The sequence below is a fragment of the Oratosquilla oratoria genome, chromosome 32, assembly GCF_046742065.1.
Source record: "Oratosquilla oratoria isolate Oo_2021 chromosome 32, ASM4674206v1, whole genome shotgun sequence".
In the NCBI taxonomy this organism is placed as follows: domain Eukaryota; kingdom Metazoa; phylum Arthropoda; class Malacostraca; order Stomatopoda; family Squillidae; genus Oratosquilla; species Oratosquilla oratoria.
In genome coordinates this window covers 49,690,781-49,711,053 of record NC_134808.1, presented here as the reverse complement: position 1 = coordinate 49,711,053, position 20,273 = coordinate 49,690,781, and the positions used below count along the sequence as shown (strand labels likewise).

Genomic DNA, 20,273 nt, shown 5'->3' with positions numbered 1-20,273 from the left:
AGCACCATATTCATAAATATTGGCAGAATTCTTTCCTTTCCTTCCCACAGAGGACACAGGGGAAAAGAAAATGTACTCTCAAAGTGGCAAAGAACAGTTTCAAGGGAACAGCTTAAAGGAGGAATAGGCGTAGTACAAGAAGGAGCATAATTTCTATAGTAGAGATTTTACTCTAACACAAGCCAAGAAATACAGATTTTACTCTAACACAAGACAAATGATGTGTGGCTCTAGTCTGTAGGAGCATCCCGAAACAGTCCCTAAAGCATTGGCTGCATGCTATTATGCAATTACAACTGCACAATAACATGCAGTCAATACCCTTATACAAAGTATATCAAAAGGATTCTTCCCCCTTACAAAGAAGGTAGCCAGCCAAAGCATGCACCCACCTCACCCCCTTTCATCAACCATTTATTTTCCATTTATCTTATACACCCCACACACACACACCACACTTGAATTGGCCTATAGGTCACTCAAGGAAGAAATACTTATTATTTGGGTATGGCTAGGATGGGGTAGTACAAGAGGTCTTCAGTGTCTTCATTGTGATGGTTGCATCACAATCAATTGATTTCTGTGATTAGGTCTATTCTGTATTGATATTGTCTTGGTGCAGGATGGTGAACTGAATGCAAACATGCAAGTGTGGTTCTTGTTTCTCTTGGGGGTGATTCTTCTGTGGCTAATGACAGGAGGGTTTTGATGATGAAGAGTATTTGGAGGCTGGTCTTGGCGTGCTTGTGTTCTGATCTGAATATGAATGTATTTTGTATGAATATGTGGTATGGTGCATGAAGATTGTTGTAGATATTCGAGTAGTAAGCTGGTGGTTACTTTTTTACTGTGTTCATTTGTGCTTGTGTGCTGTAACGAGATGGACAAGCAGAATTGAGGGATCTTACAGTTTCAGGTAATGTTCTTTGGGGAGGATTTTGGTGTGAGTATGTGTTCTTCTGGGGTGTTTTTGGTGCATACTGTTGTTACTCTTATGCTTTATGCCTCTTTGTTTTCCTAGTTGCTGGGAATCATGCTGTGGAAGTGAAGTCAAGTGTGGTTCTCAAGAACTGTTTATAAATGGGAGTTTAGAGTTTTCCTCAGCTGTTCAAGGTCTGTGCTCACAAATTATTCTATTATGCTTATTTTTCATTCATCTATTCACTTATACATTTAATTCTATTTTATGTCAGATCTTAAATGTGTGGGCTGAAGGTTAAGCATCAAAAGTGAAACCCAAAATTTTTAGGTTCTTTTCCAAGTGAGGAATTTGGCCATTCCATTTAACCATTAGATGTTTGATTTATGGTTGTCTGGAAAGAGCATTGTTACTTATTATTTGTTAGGCGTCCTTCATTCTATCATTTCTAAACCACTATCTAATTTGTACAAGTAGGGGTGAGTGTTCTTTACAGATATTTTGTAGTTGATATGCAGGGTTATCATCTGCAGAGGTGAATGCACGCATTTGAAATAAATAACATAGGTGAGTGTAGTGCCATTATGAGAATGTTACTGTACAGCATTTTAATTACAGAACTTTGGTTGTTTTGGGTTACTCTGTACTGTCTGCTAAGAAATTTGGTAGCCCTTTCTTGCCATTATAATGAATGTTTGTCTCTGTGATTATTATATTACTATTATTTGTATAATTACTTTTAAAGCATGTATCTGAGATTATTCACTGCTTTGTTAATGTCTACTGCTACCATGACCACTTTTTTCTAGTGAAGCTTTCTTGTTCATTCCCTGCAGCACCTGTGTGATATTTGTGAGAAGTGTGCTTGTAGAGCAGCCTCCTTGAATTCATGTTGGTTTGGAAATGTAGATTTGTTATAATTTATTTTAAGTTCTTTCTGCCTTTCTATTAATTTGAATATGGTAAAAAGTAATGAGATTGGTCTTCGTTTTCTGGTGGTTTGGTATTCATATGGGTATTATACAGGCTCTTATCTAATCCAAATCTTCTCTTGAACTTACTATTTTTTCCTTCCATAAACTATCAAATAGGACACCATGAGGCCAAAGAAGGATAGTGATAGCAGCAAAGTAAAAAAAAAATAGAGCAAAATTACAAGAAGTGGAGGAGAGAAAAAAAAAAAAAAAAAAAAAAAAAAAAAAGCCAATCATGAAAATGGCGTTCATGATTCTGGTTTGGTATAGTAAAATCAATGATCTGTGGTATCATAAAAAATTAGAAACAATCAAGGGAGCTACTGTTGCACAAGGACTTCTTACTACACAAAGATCACAGATGATTGACATAATGGTGAAATTGCTGTTGAGTTGGAGGAGAAACTGTTAGATGGAGAGTGTTTTATGAAGGTATAATTTGTTGTGCCTGTCTGGGATACTGGACACATTATTGTGAGGTAAATATCTACTCTGTGGCATACAGCTGATACTTTAGGGTCTATATGGGGCACCCCTATGGACCAGAGCCACACATTATTTTGTCTGTGTTAGAGGAAATCTCTGCTCATATAGAAATTATGCTATTTTATTATACTGCAACTATCCCTCAGTTATGCTGTCCCCCCACTCTTAATACTGTTCTATACCACTATGAATATACATTTCCATTTTTGCCAAACCCTGTGGTAGGGGAGAAAGAATACTGCCACTGAGTACCACCACTTGAGTTGTAAAAGGTGACTAAAATGGGACAGAAGACAGGACTAGACATCCTACTCTTTGTATCCCCAAAGGGGGCATTCCTAAGAAAAGCAGAGGCATAAGAGGGTTTGGGAGTTTTCTAACCAGAACCCTAAGGTTTGGGTCTTTTAATGTCTTTGGGTGTGGTACAGATGACAGTAATAGGGAAGAGATAGACAGTACTATGTTTGTGAGAAGAAGGATGGATGTATTAGCATTGAGTGAAACTAAGTTGAAAGGGAGGGGTGAGTGTAAGAGGCTGGTAGATTAAGATAGACAAGTAGGTAGATAGAGGGGTAGGTGGTGAGAAATTGATTTTACGACTTAGATGTTTTGAAATAATGGTCACTAAGGAGTTGCAGAGTTGCATATTCTCGCTCACTGTCCAATGTTTGTAAATACAAGCTAGAGTATTGATAGAGGTGCTAGTGTTGTGAAATGTTAACACTAAGCCACTTTGCTTCATGACAAGAGTGCTTGCATAAGCAGTACTGCTTGACAGTATAACAGCCTTTCTGATAGGAGAAAAGGGTGGATGAGAGAAATTATTGGTGCACGGATGTAAAGTCACGCCCTTAAAGGGTGGCACTTATTTGTAATGTTCAATGTTATTGGATGAATTAAATAGTGACGTCGAAGCAGACTTGGCTTGGCGAGTGTAAGAGGATCCCAGGTGGGAGTCCTCTGGTGTACCCAAGACCATATGTTGTACTAGAATTCATGAAGGAAATGAAGAAAAGTTCAATTTAATTCACCTTCGCTAATGAGTAATGGAACTTGACTACAAGCATACACTACAAAAGAGGCATGGGGCCTACAGATGAGTGACTTATAATACTACAATGATAAAAAGAAAGTGAAGAAAGTGGTAAGTGAATGAAGAGTTACAATATCACAGAAGGGAACTGAAAGTGTTAGAAGCAACAGAGCTAACCGTGAGTTTGAGTTTGGGAGTATAGTGGTGTCAGGAGTGAAGAAAGGATGAGGGAGAGAAGGGGTGGCTCTACTAGTAAGTGAAGAGATGGGTAAATGTATGGTGGAGTGAGGTTTCTTCAAAGTGGATGAAAGTGAAACTGGGAAGGGAGATGTGGGGCTTTGTAATTGTATATGGGCCTGGTAGTGAGAAGAATGTAGAGAAAAGGGAGGATTTTTGGATAGATTTTAACCCCTTCAATACGGGCCAAAATCTCGTGGGCAGCATTAGCTGCCAGACATGCGATGTTGCGTCATAATACTCGCATTATAAAAAATAAAGTTACCGCTGTATTGCTTGTTCTCTTTCACCCATGAATTTTGATAACCATAGAAAATATGATGAAGCCAGTTTACAGAGTATGGGGGTCACGCAGGTACAACTACAATATATATAATCAAGACGCCGACATCGGCATCCTCGCGTACCCACTTGCTCCTCAAGATGCCTACATAGGCGTCATCGTATCGAAGGGGTTAAATGAGTGTATAGAGGATTAGGGAGAACTGTCAATGTAATGGTATCAGAAGACCTCACTGCTAGAGTAGGAAATGAACCAATAGATGGCGTGGTTGGGAAGTATGGAGTGCCAGGGAAAAATCACTGTGGAGAGTTGATGGTGATGTGTTTAGAGAGTTGATGATAGCTAACACAGTATTTAGGAAGAAAGTCAAGCATAAGTACACATGGGAAAGGGTGGTGGATGGAAGAGTTGTGGATAGGGCCCTAATAGACTATATAGTGTTACCAGAAGAATAGGAAGAGTTTTAGATGTACATGTTCCTAGGGGAGACAGTGGGGGAATATCAATAATTTTTTGGAAGGTAAGTTGAGAGTGGAGTTAGATAAAAGAAGAAAAGGATAGAAGGTAGGGAGGTGCTTAGAGTAAACTGCTTAAATGAGAAGGAAAAGGAGGAGTACAAGAAAAAGCTGAGAGAAGAGTGGGAGGAAGTGAAGGACAAAGTAGAGGAATGGAGAGTCACAAAGTGTGCAAAAATGGTGTGTGGAACAAAGGATGGGAGGGAATAGAAGGAAGGGTAGTAAGTGGTGGGATGATGAAGCAAAGAAGGTTGCAGAAGAAAAAAAATAACATTCACAGATTGGATGCAAAATAGGATGAGAGAAACATGAGAGGTACAAAGAAAAAAAGAAGTGAAACACAAGATAAAAGGCAATAAGGAGAGCAGTTGCAAAATGGGGGAAATGTGTGACAGAATTTTTTAAAGTAATAAGAAGATGTTTTGGAAGGAAATTAAGAGAGGAAGGGGGAAGCAAATCAAGTAGACAAGAAAAGGTTAAAGGTGCAGATGGACAGAATATTTTAGGGAGATGCTAAATGTGAAGGAGGATAGGGAGGGAAGGGTGGTTGCAATGGAAGAAGCTATGAAAATGACAGTGATAAATGAGGAAAACAGGAGATAAGAAAGAATGAGGTGAAAGCAGTTATCAAAATGATAGGATGCAGGCAAGGCACCTGGGTTAGATGGGTGTCATGCAGAATATCTAAAAAATGGGAGGTACATTGATGGTGGACTGGCTGGTGAGTTGTTTAATGTTTGTCTAAAAGAGGATAGAGAGCTGGAGGACTGGAGGAGTGCCTCTAGTTCAGCTTTCCAAGGGAAAAGGGGACAAGTGTGAATGCAGTAGTTTCAGAGGGATGATTTTGTTGAGTGCAGTTGGGAAGGCTTATGTGAGGGTTCTGATTGAGAGATTAGGAGAGGAACAGAGGGATTAATTGGTGAAGAACAATGTGGGTTTAGGAAAGGAAGGGTTTGTATAGATCAGATTTTTGGGTATGACATATGTGAGAAAGCTTCAGCAAAGAGTAAGGATGTTTTTATGGATATGGAAAAGGCTTATGATTGGGTAGACAGGGAGGTACTATGGGAGGTATTGCATATGTATGAGATAGGAGGAAACGTGTTAAGAGCAGTCAAGAGTTTTTATGAGAGTTGTAGAGCTTGTGTTAGAAATAGAAATGGAGAAAGTGAGTAGTATGAGGTAAAGGTAGGACTTCACCTGGGATGTCCTGTTGCCATGGCTGTTCAAAGTGTGCATGCAAGGGTAATGGGCAAGGATTGGAGATGGTTAAAGAAAATGGAGAAAAATGGGGGATAAGCCAGTTGTTGTTTGCTGATGATGTTGAGATATACAAGGGGAGAGGATGGCAGCAAATTGAAATTGAGGGAGAGACTGGAAGAAGTGGACAGCGTTAGATACTTGGGTGCGAATGTGGTGGGAAAGGGAGGAGTGGAGGTGGCGGTGGAATGCAGATTGAGAGAAGCAAGTAAATGCCTTGGGGGGATTAAAAATTATAATGAAAAATAGGTATTTGGGAATGAATGCTGAGAGGAGATTGTATGGACAGAAACAAGGAATATAAGGGGAAGAGTTTAAATGTGTTCAAGATTAAATGTCTGAGAAATATGGTACAAGAAATGAGGAGGTGAGTGGGGGTGGAGAGGGAACTGGGAGACACAGTTGATGAAAGAGTATTGGGATGGTTTGGATACATGGAAAGAATGAAGAAAGATTAGTAAAAGAAAGTGGAAAGCAGAGGTGGATGGGGTAAAAGGGGTGTTGAGAAAGAAGGGGATGTCTGTTGAGAAGGGAAGAGAGAAGACAGAAGATAGGGGTGTGTGGAGAATGGTTGCACATGGATGATGCTGTGATGCATGGAAGGACGTGGGTGGGGGATGGGGGTTTAGGGAGTGGTTATGTGTAAATGATATTTTGATGGAGAAGGGGAGTCACTCATTAAATGTAGTAGACTTGCTGTTGAATGTGCTGTGTCTTGCTGTGCTGCTTCTGACCCAGGGCAATGGGCAAGATGTAGGGATAACCCATCATCCAGGAGGAACCAAGAAAAGAGGGAGGGAAGGGCGGTGAATGGGAGTGGAGTATGTGGGGATGATTTGGGTGGAAATGGATTTATGCCTTTGACTTTGGCTACCTCCCTTGTGAGGGAGAAAAAGCCCTTGGTATATGTATGTACAATTTGTTGAAGGTGTTTTGGAAGGCGAGTCCATGATGACCTGGGTAAAAAAAAGCTAACACAGGGTGGTTTGCAAAATTTAAGAGGTGTCATATGTATTGTCACTAGGAATGGGTAAGTTGTAGGTGCAAACCAAGAAGCTGTTGAAGAATTTGTACAAGAATCTTGTGACTACATAAAGGTGGATGGATTTCTTCCCTAGCAAGTGACAAAACCAATCTAATCTGGGGTGGGAGACAAGAGAGAGGGGGAGAAAGAAAAAATGCCAAGGATACACATTATTGAAGAGGAGAAAGCATTATCAGGACAAAAACCAATAAAGCCCTATCTTCCAGTTTTATTTCCACCCTTGCTCTCCACCTCACCTCATTTCTCATTCTATCTACCCTTGCATCCTCCGCCAAACTTCTCATTACTCCATCTCATATACATTTAAATTTCCCTTTTTTGCCTCCTTTAACTTCAACCTCTGTTCCATACAATATCATTGCACACCCTTTCCTACAATCTTTTCTTTGTATTTATCCCTAGATACTTATTTCTCATGGCTCTTTTCATTCCCCCAAGGCATTTACTTGATTTCTTCATTCTATCATTTACCTCCACTGCTATTCCTCCATTTCCTGCTGCATGTAACCCTAAATTATTAAAACTCCCCACTTTCTCTAGCCACTCAATTTTAAGTCATATCTCCAATTCATTGCCACATTGTATATCTCATCATCTTTTGCCCACATTTACTTTCAGCTTCCTCCTCTCATATACCCACCCAGACTCTGCTGCTTGATGTCTTACGATCTCCTGTGAGCCACAAGCACAATGTTGTCTGCAAACAACAACTGGTTTGCCTCCCACTTCCCTACCCTCTTACCATTTCCAAACCCCCAGTTATTACCCTCACATTTACCTCCTATACCACCTGATTCATGTACACACTCAACAATCATGGTAAAATTACACAACCTAGTGCATCCCTACCTTCACCTCAAACCACACACTTTCTCCACTTCCTGCCATAACACAAGCTCTACTCCTCACAAGAAAACTTTTGATTACCATCAACAGCCTTGCCTTTATTCCATATATCTGCAACACATCCAACAATGCCTTCCAATTGACTCTGTCATATACCTCATTCAGATTCAGAAATTCTTTACCCCTTCTACATCTTTGCTGGTGAAATGAAGTGTGGCATCTATGTCTGGTTGTGATTTTTCAAATTTCTTTGATTATATTACTATTTTCTAGAGTTAATTCTAAAACTGGTTTTGGAGTGGTATTTGTTGATGATGCTGCACTGATACTTTGGTGATGTTACTTTCTCTTGGGCTGCACCAACTGCTTCATGGGTGGGTAAGTGGGGAAGAGATTGAGTTTGAGTTTATGATTTTTTTTTTTACTGTTCTTCACAATTTATCATCTATATTCCCTTCTATTGAATTTGTTTTTCCGTTTTTTTTCCTGCATACAATTTTTTAATTTGTCTGTTTTTTCTTAAATGCTGTGTTGTTCTTTATCTTGTTCTGTTAATTTTATTTTTTTTCTTAAGGATGGCTATCTCCTGTGTGTGGTTAGGGTTGTATTATTTTCCTATAGCATCTGGACATTTCTTTTGCTTGCTTTCAGTATGGTCACTACAATTCCACCCCCTGCACTATCTAGGGATGGGAGATGGTCTCTAAATCTTTAATTCATAAATCTGGGGTCTCTAAATTTTCTATCCTCTAACTTGATTCTATGTATCTTTTGAATGTTCTCTTGTATGTACATTGTATTTTCTCTTCTAGCTCTATAGTAACCTTTATTAAGTGTATGGTTTGTCAGGGGATGCTGCTGTGGTTGTCCCACAGAACTGGAAGTAGGAGGAAAATGGTTGGAGGCCAAATGGACTGCCAATGACCAACATTCAACTCTTCACTCACATCAGTTCAAAAGCTTGCACAACCTTCCCACCTCCACAACAAGCTACCACCCTGGGAGACCAGTACCTGGTCTCCATTGTAGTCAATTAAGAGGTGTATATGTGTTTTTGTATGGAAGTCATGTTGAATACTGGTGGTAGGTGCATGGTGTGTTTTTTGAATAAGCCATCCCCATTTTAAGGGAAAAGGGCATTTGGAACATATACAACGATACTGTTGCAAAGGGGTATAAAAAACACACAAATATTTTGACCAGCAACCCCTACCTGATACTGAGATAAGGGGTTCCCTTACCTGAAAAGTGAATGCATGCACACGGAAAAAAGACAACATAAGAGCTTTATCAAACATGTGTCATGCTTCAGTAACTGGCCAACATCATGCACAATAATGAACCAAGGCCAACCCACCTGCCTCTTGAGGGGGAACTTAGCCTTCTGGTGGGCCAAGGTGAAAAAAGGAAAGCAAGGTTACATAGTCATGGATTGATTAAAGTTAACAAGGTTTGCTAAGTGTAACAAGGCACAAAAAAATTGTCTTGAGTAACACTGAACAAATATTTGACCATCCATAGCAACAAATATATAAATAATACATATATAAATGTACATGTGTGCATGTGTGTGTGTATTTACCTAGCTGTTGTGTAAGGAGTTAAAGTAATGCTCATGAGGTCTAGTTCCAGTTTCTCAATTTGTCAAACCTTGCCTTAAATTTTTTTTACAGTGTTGGTTTGGGTTATATTTTCATCTAATTTATTTCACAAGTCTACACTTCTATATGGAAAGCTTCACTTCTTGACATCTTTTAAATGGGATTTTTTATTCAGTTTTTAACATGACCTCTTGTCAATATTTCTTCTCGTGCCAACAATTCTTTTCTGTTCACTTCCTCCAAACCCAATTCCACTTTAAATATTATCATCATATCACCTCTCTTTGTTCTTCCAAGGTGGAAGTCCCATTTATTTTTTATTTTTTTTTAAACCTTACCTCATATATCATTCAGACCAGGGACCAGCCTGCTTACTGCTTTAGATATTCTCTCAATTTTCCTCATACCTTTCAGTATGATAACCACATTATTTTAGTCATCATCCATGTCATGAAATGACACTCATATTTTTCAAGAGATTGTAGGTCTCTTCTATTATTTTCTTCATGTGATCTAGATGATACATTATTATATCTAGATCTTTTTCCTCCTTTGATTATGCTATTATTTCTTTTCCCATTTTATAATCCATTGTCAGTTTCTTCTTTGGTCCATTCCCAATATTTTGCATGTGTGTTAAAATCAATTTTCCACCTCTGACTCCACTCATATACTTTATCCATGTCCCTTTCCATCACCATGTAATTCTCCTTGCTTCTCACCCTCTGCATGATCTTTGGATTGTATGCAAATAGTTTTGCATACCTATTTTCTTTTATCATGTCATTATTATATATGAGGAATATTATAGGAGCCAAAACTGAGCCCTATGGCATACCACTGGTTATGTTTCTTCATTTTGACTTTTCAGCTGTCACTACTGTTCTCATATATGTGTCCTTTGAGTAATCTTTTATCCATTCTTGTATGTTTTTCCAAAGCCTCTTCTATTTTCTAATCTAAATTTCAACCATTTGTGTGGCCCTTTGTCAAAAGTTTTTTCCAAGTCCAAAAATACAATCCACCCATCTTTCTCCCCTATGATGCACATCAGTTATTTGTGAGTAAAAAATTAAGACATTTGAAATACAGGACTTTCCTTCTCTGAATCAAAATTTACTGTTTATTAATATTCCTTGCTGTTAGAGACATTTCATCCTTCTTTTAATATTTTCTCACACATTTTCACTGTAGCACTACTTAAGGACACTGGTCAATAATTCAGTGGAACCTCTGTGTTACCTTCCTTTATAAATTGGCTTTTCTGTAATCATCTTTATTTTCCCCCCCTAAAAGATGGTAGAGTGCCAGAGGACCAGAGGAGTGCATGTATGGTTTCGCTTTACAAGGAAAAAGAGGACAATTGTTAGTGTAGTAGTTTCAGAGGAATCAGTTTGAGTGTAGATGGGATGGCTTATGAGAGGGTTTTGATTGAGAGGATTAGGAGAGGAACAAAGGGAGTAATTGGTGAGGAACAGTGTAGGTTTAGGACAGGTAGGGTTGTGTGGGTCAGATATTTGTGGTAAGGTAGATATGAGAAAGCTTTAGGAAAAGTTGGGATGTTTTTTGGGCCTTTATGGATTTGGAAAAGGCTTACGATGGTAGACAGGAAGACACTGTGGGAGGTACTGCAGATATATGGGATAAGAGGAAACCTGTTAGGAGCATTTATGAGAGTAGTAGTGCCTGTGTTAGAATTAGAAATTGAGAGTGAGTTGTTTGAGGTAAAGGTGGGAGTTCACGAGGGATGTGTTATGTTGCCTTGGCCATTCAATTTATACATGAATGGGGTGGTGCAAGAGGGAGTTGGGAGATAGGATTGATGAAAGAGTATTGGGTTTGGACACATGGAAAGAATTAATGAAGGTAAGTGACAAAGGTGTGGAAAGCAGAGGTGAATTTAGTAAACATGAGTGTGCAACCAAGAATGAGATGGATGGATGGGGTAAAAGAGGCATTGGGAAAGAGAGGAAAGTCTGTTGAGGAAGGAAGGGAGAAGATTCAGAGATGACTCATTACCCAGGTGGAGCCAAGAAAAGAGGGGGGAGGGGTGGTGAATGGGAGTGGAGTATATGGTGATGAAATGGGTGAGAGTGGATTTATGCCTTTGACTTTGGCTACTTCCCTTGTAAGGGGGGGAAAGCCCTTGGTATAGGTCCTATGTATGTATGTATGTATCTTTAGTATTTTCAATTCATTTTTGCTACCTCTTCCAAACTTTATCTTTTTATTTTTTTGCCAGAGTACACCTTTGGTTAGCTTTATCCACTCTTTTGACCATTGTTTAATTTCTTAAACATTTTCTTTGTAAATGTTGGTTTCTTCATTGTTTCACTTTGTACAATCTTCCAGTTTTATCTTTTCCTCATTTAATGTCATACTCTTTCTTTAATTCTTTTAAATCCATTTTGAGTTGTTCATTTGTAATTAATGTTTTATTCAATTCACCTTCTAGTTTTCTATTATTGTCATTTGCTTATGCATACTGGTATATCTTTTTATTAATGTCATTTCATATTTTGTCTTCATGTCTTCTACTACTTTTGGTACATCATTGGTCTTATTCTGGTCTTTTTTTAACATTTCCCATTTCTAATAATAATTTTCACAAATTAGTTATCTTGTAATTCTACAATGTGAACAACAAATTTGGACTCTTCCACTGTTGCCATATTTGTAACAAGTTTATCACTTACCTTTTATTATTTTGTTCATTCAATATTTATATATTTTTTACTACCATATATTTCTATATTAGCTTTGTTGTGTTTTTTTTCTATTAACAACAATCACTCATGACACAGATTTAATTGCCTATTCTAGTCTTAACTATCATTCACTTTAATGTTTAATGAGACCTCAGTATTGCTCCTTTGCTCTATTACTACACCAAGGCATTTTGGAAACATTTTCATTATCCAACCGCAAACATGTCTGTATGTATGCGTGTGTGTGTGTGTGTGACAAATACATGCACATAGATAAGAGTGGATCCAGGACATTTTTAGTTTATGAACTGATGAAAGATATTCTCAGAGAAGTATAAAACCTTATATATTAATACAATACACTGATAGAATGGGCTCATAAGTTCTGCTTGCACTTCATTCTGGTTATTATGTGCAGAACTAGAGTCCAATAGGATTCACATTATATGTTTACATGCTAAATGTATTGTTTGTTCCGGCACTCATGTAAATTCACCTATTTTTTACCAATTTTCACCTACTTCCAACAAAGAACTTTCCTAAATTATGTCAAACAGAAATATAGTTCCATGAATACAAAAACATGAAAACTAAAGTTAATAATAAAGTTTATATATATAAATATTATACATATATATATAATATATATAATATATATATACATATACTCTGAAAAGACTTTTGTCTCATTTCTATACAGACTCTTTCACAGCAGAAGACTTGAATATATTTAAACATACACTCAACCCTCAACTTTTGTGGACTCCCATTTGCTTGATTTTTGGTTTGCCGGACAAATTACGGTGACTGGGTAAAGTTAAGATATTCTAACAAATGCCTGATCAAGTCTAGGGACTGCCAAAAAAGTCCATGGCTACAACAATTGTTTGCTTCATGAGGAGGTGGCAGTGTGAGTGCTAAACTAGTCTCATTAGCATTGGGCCAGTTCACATTATACTGTTCAGGTACAGTTTGTCTTTGTTCCACTTTCATATGTAATTTATTCTTACAGTGAAATCAATGAAGTTATTCACACCCTATGTTTTATCATCCGTCTTGTATATAACCTATGTATGTACTGTATTGGTTACATTTGGAAGACATCTCTGAGGGACGAGACACATGTGTAATGGAAACATTCTGCATCCCAGCCATAATTGTGAACATTATGTATCAGTCACATGGTGGTAACATGAGAGATCAGGACTTACCTTTAGTCTGTGGAATCTTTTGGCTTTGCACAGTGAAATAATAGAGTCCAAAATTCACCCTCTAGCTTTCTTTTCCTTTGGCAATTGTTCACTCATAACCTTTTCTTTTTATCTTTAACTCTCTCCTCATCCTCATCTAATAGAAGGGAACTGCAGTGAGGTCCTTTGAACAAAAATTTCTTGTGCCATACCAGTGCAACAGCAGAACACAGACAGACCATATCCTAGACATATGATGTGAACACCGACATTTTGATGGAACGCAAATGAAAGGTAACTGTATAAAAGTGAACTGTATGGAATGAATCGCCCCTTAAAAGTTTGCTATGCTTTCGCTCACTTTGCAGGAAGTGGTATTGGAATATGCGTGTTTAAAGTCTGTTCGGTTACATAAATGTGTATTTACAATCACTGGACATTTACTATTCCTGGACTGGCAACCCCCTTTAAGTCCATGAAACTGAGGGTTGAGTGTACTGTGAATTTTTATGATTGAAGTATGATTAAATAATATTGTTTTGAGTTAGAACTCATGCATTTTTTTTATGGCAACAACTTTATAGTAGGCCTATATTTTCTGGGGATAAACTTGGCTAACATTTAGATAATAATAACATCCTTCAATCTCATTTTCATTCTTCCTGTTGTCATTTCAAGAGCAAAACCTCATCCATAATACTGCTTAAAATCTACAATACATTATGCTACCAAAGACTTTTGAATATATTTCTTCTTTAACCAAATTTCCATGATTGATTTTATGTATTTACATGGATTATGAAGGCACTCCTTTTGTCTACTACACCCATTAAAGAATACACACCTCAGACATCATATTACATTCATTTACTGGTATTACTTTTTCTTACTCTGCTTGGCTACATAAGCTAACATTTTGGCAAAGTGCACTGATATATGTCAAGTATTTTGTAGGTTTTGTTGAAGCATAAATTGATATGATCGATAGAAAATTAATATCAGTTGAGGTCAGTGGTTGATATGGTCCACTGGGACCACAGAGTAAAACCTCTTCCAGAATAACTGTCTACTTCTGACACACATACTTATCTACAAATCTCTCTCTTTATATATATATATATATATATATATATATATATTATATATGCAACACAAATCACTAAAATGCGTGAATGTAAGATTTCGCAGAAAACCACTCAGGAAATAAGACACTGATCTGAACATTTTTGTCTGTTTAGACATTTTCAAGGAATACATTTGGTATTCATTGAAAATGTCTAAATAGACCAAAATGTTTTGGATCATAGTGTCTTATTTCCCAGCATTTTTTTTGCGAAATATATATATATATATATATATATATATATATATATATATATATATATATATATATGAGGTGCACTGTAGTAAGTTCATAAGCACCATTTTTAAACCTATGAAAAAAAAAAAAAAAAAAAAAAAAAAAATGTAACCACTCTAAAAATCAAAGGTGTCTAATTTCACCAGAATTAGTTTTTGGTACTTCTCCAAAATCAATAATTGCTAAACAAATTACACATTTGTTTTCAAATCACTGATCTTTACCCCAAAATGTTCTCTGCTACAGCCATTCTCCCAAAACCTACTCATAGCACAACCTACTCCACAGTGACATCATGAGTTGTCTTAATCATTCGTGCATTGTGTTTGATGAATGATGATTGTTCAAGTATCGCAGGCTATTCACGATCAAATTTGAATATTGTGAAAATGAAGAGAGAAACCTCCCTTATAAGGGTGAAAGCCTTTGGTATATGTTGAAAGAACAGCCATTCTACAACTGTGATTTTTTTTTTTTTTCAAAACTCGATAGGATAAGAAACTAAGTAATTATGTGGAGTTGAAGTCAAAGAAAAGAAATTATCGGTTTTATACACATTTTTACATAATTGATGTTTACAGCAATTAAGATAACAAGTGTAGAATAAAACTTGTGTTCTCCAACATAAACAACTCCTGAACATGACAGTGCATTCAGATTTTACATAGTAAGTCTCAGAAAAAGAAAAAAAAATTATCAATATTTTGCATCATGACACTCATGGCACAAGAGAGGGAGTGATGGTAGTTGTTGATGCCTTCCTTCCTCCTTCTTCCAACTTTTTTATTATTTACATATATACACCAATGTTTTTTCCCCCTTACAAGGGAGGTAGCCAAAAAGGAAAAGGCATAAAATCATTCCCACCCATTCCATCCCTGAATACACTCCACATCCCTCCACCCTCCCTCTTATCTTAGCACCTCCTGGATGGCAGGTCATCCCTGCACCTTGTCCACTGCCCTGGGTCAGAAGCAGTGTCGCAAGACACAGCACATCCACAGCAAGGCTGCTTCATTAAATCAGCAACCCCCCTCTCCGTCCCCCCATTGCATAAAAGGAGAGGACGGGGAGAAATCCCTTCGGGCTGCGTCAAATTTTGCTCATACATACTACCTCACCCCCATCCCACCACCCATTCCTCCTCATGCATCACAACATCATCCATATACAACCATTCTCCATTCACCCCTGTCTTCTGTCCTCTCCCGTCCTTCCTCTACAGACATTCCACCTCTTCCCCAGAGCCCTCTTCACCCCATCCATCCACTTCATCCTAGGACGTCCCCTCATGTTCACTCCCTCCATATCTGCCTTTCATACCTCTTTTACTAGTCTTTCTTCACTCATTCTTTCCATGTGTCCAAACCATCCTAATACTCTTTCATCAACCCTATCTCCCAACTCCCTTTCCACCCGTTCTCCTCCTCACCTCCTCATTTCTCACTCTATCTAGCCTAGTAACCCCCATCATACTTCTCAGACACCTCATCTCAAACACATTCAAACTCCTTCTCTCTTCCTCTCTCATGTTCCATGTTTCTGCCCCATACAGTGCTGTTGGCACAATCACTCCTTCATACAGTCTCCTCTTAGCATCCATTCCCAAATGTCTATTCCTCATTACACTTTTTAATCCACCAAGGCATTTACTCGCTTCTCTCAATCTACATTCTACCTCCAGCTTCACTTCATTTTACTTATATTTGTTTTTCTTTACTCTCTGAGTATACTCAAATAATCTACCTACCATCTCCATAAATTATTGATAAATTCACATTAAAAAGTAGTCTCTGGTAAGAATGATGGAAAATGAATACTTTATCATATATCAAATGATGAATAAGTTGGAAGGAGGAGGAAGGAAGGAGCAAGCAAATACCCTCCCTCTCTCCCTCCCTTGTGCCACAAGTGTTATGACCAAAATATTTATAAAAATAAAACAATTTATGGCTATGTAAAATCTGCATGCACTATTGTGTTTAGTTATTTATGTAGAACACATTTTTTATTCTACACTTATCATAATTGCTGTAAACATTGATTATAAGTAAAAATGTGTATAAAATGATAATTTCATTTCCTTGAATTCAACTCCACATAATTACTTAGTTTCTTACCCTATCAAGTTTTGAAATTTTTGTTATGGTTATATATAGAATGACTGCTCTAACGATTGAAACAAAATTTTCCTATCTTGTGAACAAAGTGGAGAAATATAATATTTTCTTAAGGGGGTGAGGAATTTGCTTTGCTGATGCCTGTGTGGAGCAGGAGTCTGCAGGAATACCAACTGTACCGAGCTATATGTCAGAAATTGAGTAATTTCTTATTGGAATGGAGTATAGACCATAAGAAAATATGCAGAGGGGCATATACAACCTATTATTAGAGAGAGGAAAGATGCAAGGAGAAATGTCTAACTGATAACTTGAACCTTGGCATGGTGGTGCTTATGACCTTACTACAATGCACACCTCATAAGCATATATATATATATATATATATATATATATATATATATATATATATATATATATACTGTATACACACACACATGGAGTAATGCTTCAATATATCAGTTAATTCATTACTTGGAACTACTCATATCATAAAAAACTTGTAAACCAAAGCAATGATTTCCTATAATTACAATGTTGAAAATAATGTTCCCAGAATAATATTTTACCTAAACATTTTATACTCAAATACAAATGAATAAAACATTAGAATGCAAAGAATACTTACTGTAAAAATTATGATTTATTATAAAAATACTGTACAGTACAGTATTATCTGAGTCAGTCACTAGACTAGCACACACCATTTGTAGATGCAAGTACCCATTCACAAACACAGACTTATAGATTTCTTAAAGATTTCTAAAGCTTTATCCAAATGTCGATAGTGTCATTTTCCTCTTCTATTATTTCCTGCTGTTGCATTGCAATAAGGTCTTCATGGGTGGGTTCATCACTGATTTAAGCAGCTCATCTACATCATTTGTCAACATGATAAGATTAAATTAAATACCCAGGTTTATCCTCGCCTTTACCTCCCACACCACCCCATCCATGTACACATTGAACAGCTACAGCAAAATGACACATCCCTAATGCAGTCCCACCTTTACCTCAAACCACTCACTCTCTCCATTTCCAATTCTAACACAGGCTCTATTACTCTCATACCAACTCCTTACTGCCCTTGAGATCTTTCCCCCAATCTCATACACCTGCAAAACTTCCCACATTTCCATCCTGTCTACCCTGTCATAAGCCTTTTCCAAACCCATAAAGGGCCCAAAAAACATTCTTACCTTTTGCTAAGGATTTCTCATATATCCAGGGCTTGAAATTAATGGTAGCCTGCTAGCTAGTGACTAGCCTAAATCACAGCAGACTAGCCAAAAATGAGCAAAATCTAAAGTTTAGTCCATGAGGCTAGCCAAGGTATTGTTTTAGTGTCGTATGAAACATGAATTTTGTGAAATAGCCATTACTATTTTGTATTTTCCCATTTTCAATATGAGAATACGAAGTTTATGCCTCATAAAATAGGCTCAGATGAAATAGATTCGAATGTGAATCATGCCCAACTTTCACCTCCATCAAACGTGTTCCGAGCAAAGCACGCAGCAAACCACATCTGCAGGGCCAGGGTCCATAGGAATCAGCTGTTTAACTGCAGCTAGCAAACAGCCTAATATCTTGCTGTTCAGTAGTGTTTTAATGCATGCATGCAGCAGGCGACCATGAGCTACTTTGCATGTACGATACAAAGTGATGTATGTAACATAAGCAACATGATTACGTGTACAATGGTTATGTATTTACCTAGTTTACCTAGTTGTATTTTATGGGAAGGGGAACTACGCTCATGGTGTCCCACCTTTGTATCTCAGTGGTTTGCTCTTAAATTCGTGAATGGTGTACATATGCATGTGTGTGACTATATAAACCTAAATGGGACTACATGTGCTTGATTGAATGTGTAGTCGAGCTGCTTTCAGTATCACTTTGAAGGTGTACATTACAACTTGTGCTTCCAGGCCACCATGTGCACATGTGGAGATGGGTATGTGGATGTGCTTGGTGAGCAAATAAATAAAACGGTTAACAAAATATTAAGATGACTAATTTTGTAATACTCGTAGATGCTTGGTCCAGCAGTGGGGATAATGAATCCCATCAGTGCAGACATGCACTTGCAATTATTGCATTGATTGTTTACAAATAAGAGAGAAAATGAAAAATAGATTTGAATTTCACTGATTGTAACTGTGTTAGTGTGATTCCTGTGATCATACAAATAAGGAAACTAAACACCTTTTTATCTTAAACAAGTCAGACATTTGATTCAGACCCCAAGGGCTGTCTGTCCCGCAACACAATTTAACCTGGCCTTTCACAATAGTTACAATACATGTGATGATGATGAAACAGTATAATGTTTCATACAACACTAAAGCAATATTTTGGCTTGCCACATGGACTAATAACCTTAGATTTTGCCCATTTTTAGCTAGTCCACCGTGATTTAGGCTAGCCACTGGCTAGCAGGCTACCGTTAGTTTTGCACCCCATATATATATATATATACTGTATATATATTACCCAAAGAGCAGGAACTGTAAAGGTTCCAGATTTTGCTGATAACACAAAGGAACAAACTGAATATCCTGGAGCAGTCAACATTAGATGAGAGAAAAGGGAAAATTTAATGGCAGTGCTTACAGCCATGAAAGTTTGGATATACTTGATAAAGAAGACCTCTCAGAGTGGGCACAATGAAAAACCGTCACAAGATGAAAATAAGAGACAATTTCTGAAGGACATTACAAAAAAACTTTTTTTTTCAGCACACACAGCTTTCATTCAGGCCACATCTAGCTCCAAGACAGTACCAATACAGAATAGGCCTGGCCACAGAATCAAACTGCCCTAGATGTAATCACTATAAAGAAAACATTAAGCACATCATCCTACTCTGCCCCACTGTAAGAATCCATTGATATCATTATATTCTTCCCTGGGTGACCTGGGTTGACCGGTGGCCACTGGGTACCTGAGAGGTGTGGGTTTCCTTCAAGAGACCTGGCAGAGGCTGAGGAATGACACAAGTGGGGTTGTGGAGAGGCTCAAGCCCATTGGTTGTGATCAAGGATGGCATCATGTCTGGATGGACAACTTTAAATTGTTTACTAGTGAAATAGTAATGGCATAAAATGACCATCACCCTTTGGAAGTATCAAAATTAAGTAATTGTTAATTGAGAGAGAACTCCGCTATTTTCCTTCTAAAACTGCAATTAGAGTTATAAATGATAGCAAGTTTATCCCAATCCCCTTAGTGATTTAAACCATCAATATGATTAAATACCATTGAATTTTCCTGGGCATATTAGGTGGAATTTGTATATTCTTGTTTTGTTTATTCTTCCAAGGTGGGTAGTCCCAGTTTCTTCAATCTATTCTTATATAACTTGTTGTTTAGATCAGAGATCCTGGTTGCCACCTTTTGTATTCTCTCAATTTTTTTTTCTTTTATCTTTAAAGTATGGTGACCATATCACTACTACATATTCCAGTCCAGTATGTATCAAGCTTTCTTTATTATATCCTCATTCATGTAGTGAAATATCACTTCTATTTTTCAAGAGATTGTAGGTCTCTCCAGTGGGTGGGATACAGGGATGACCCATCATCCATGAGGAGCTAAGATGAGAGGGAGGAAAGGGTGGTGGAGGGGAGTGGTATGGGTGGAGTGGGTATGTTCCTTTGACTTGGCTACCTCCCTTATAACAGGGAAAAAGGC

General features: G+C 37.5%; 1 protein-coding gene across 3 annotated transcripts in view; it reads right to left on the bottom strand.

The window, feature by feature from the left end:
• Positions 1 to 20,273, bottom strand: part of Dlg5 (MAGUK family member discs large 5) — a 451,629-nt gene that overhangs the window by 144,678 nt on the left and 286,678 nt on the right. For 2 of the 3 annotated variants that reach the window (XM_076172266.1, XM_076172268.1), the window contains exon 8: positions 8,956 to 8,982. The exons of the other annotated variant lie outside the window; for it this stretch is intronic. In XM_076172266.1, coding sequence (XP_076028381.1) covers positions 8,956 to 8,982 — 27 coding nt within the window. The remainder of the gene's footprint in view (positions 1 to 8,955; positions 8,983 to 20,273) is intronic. 3 annotated transcript variants of the gene reach the window in all.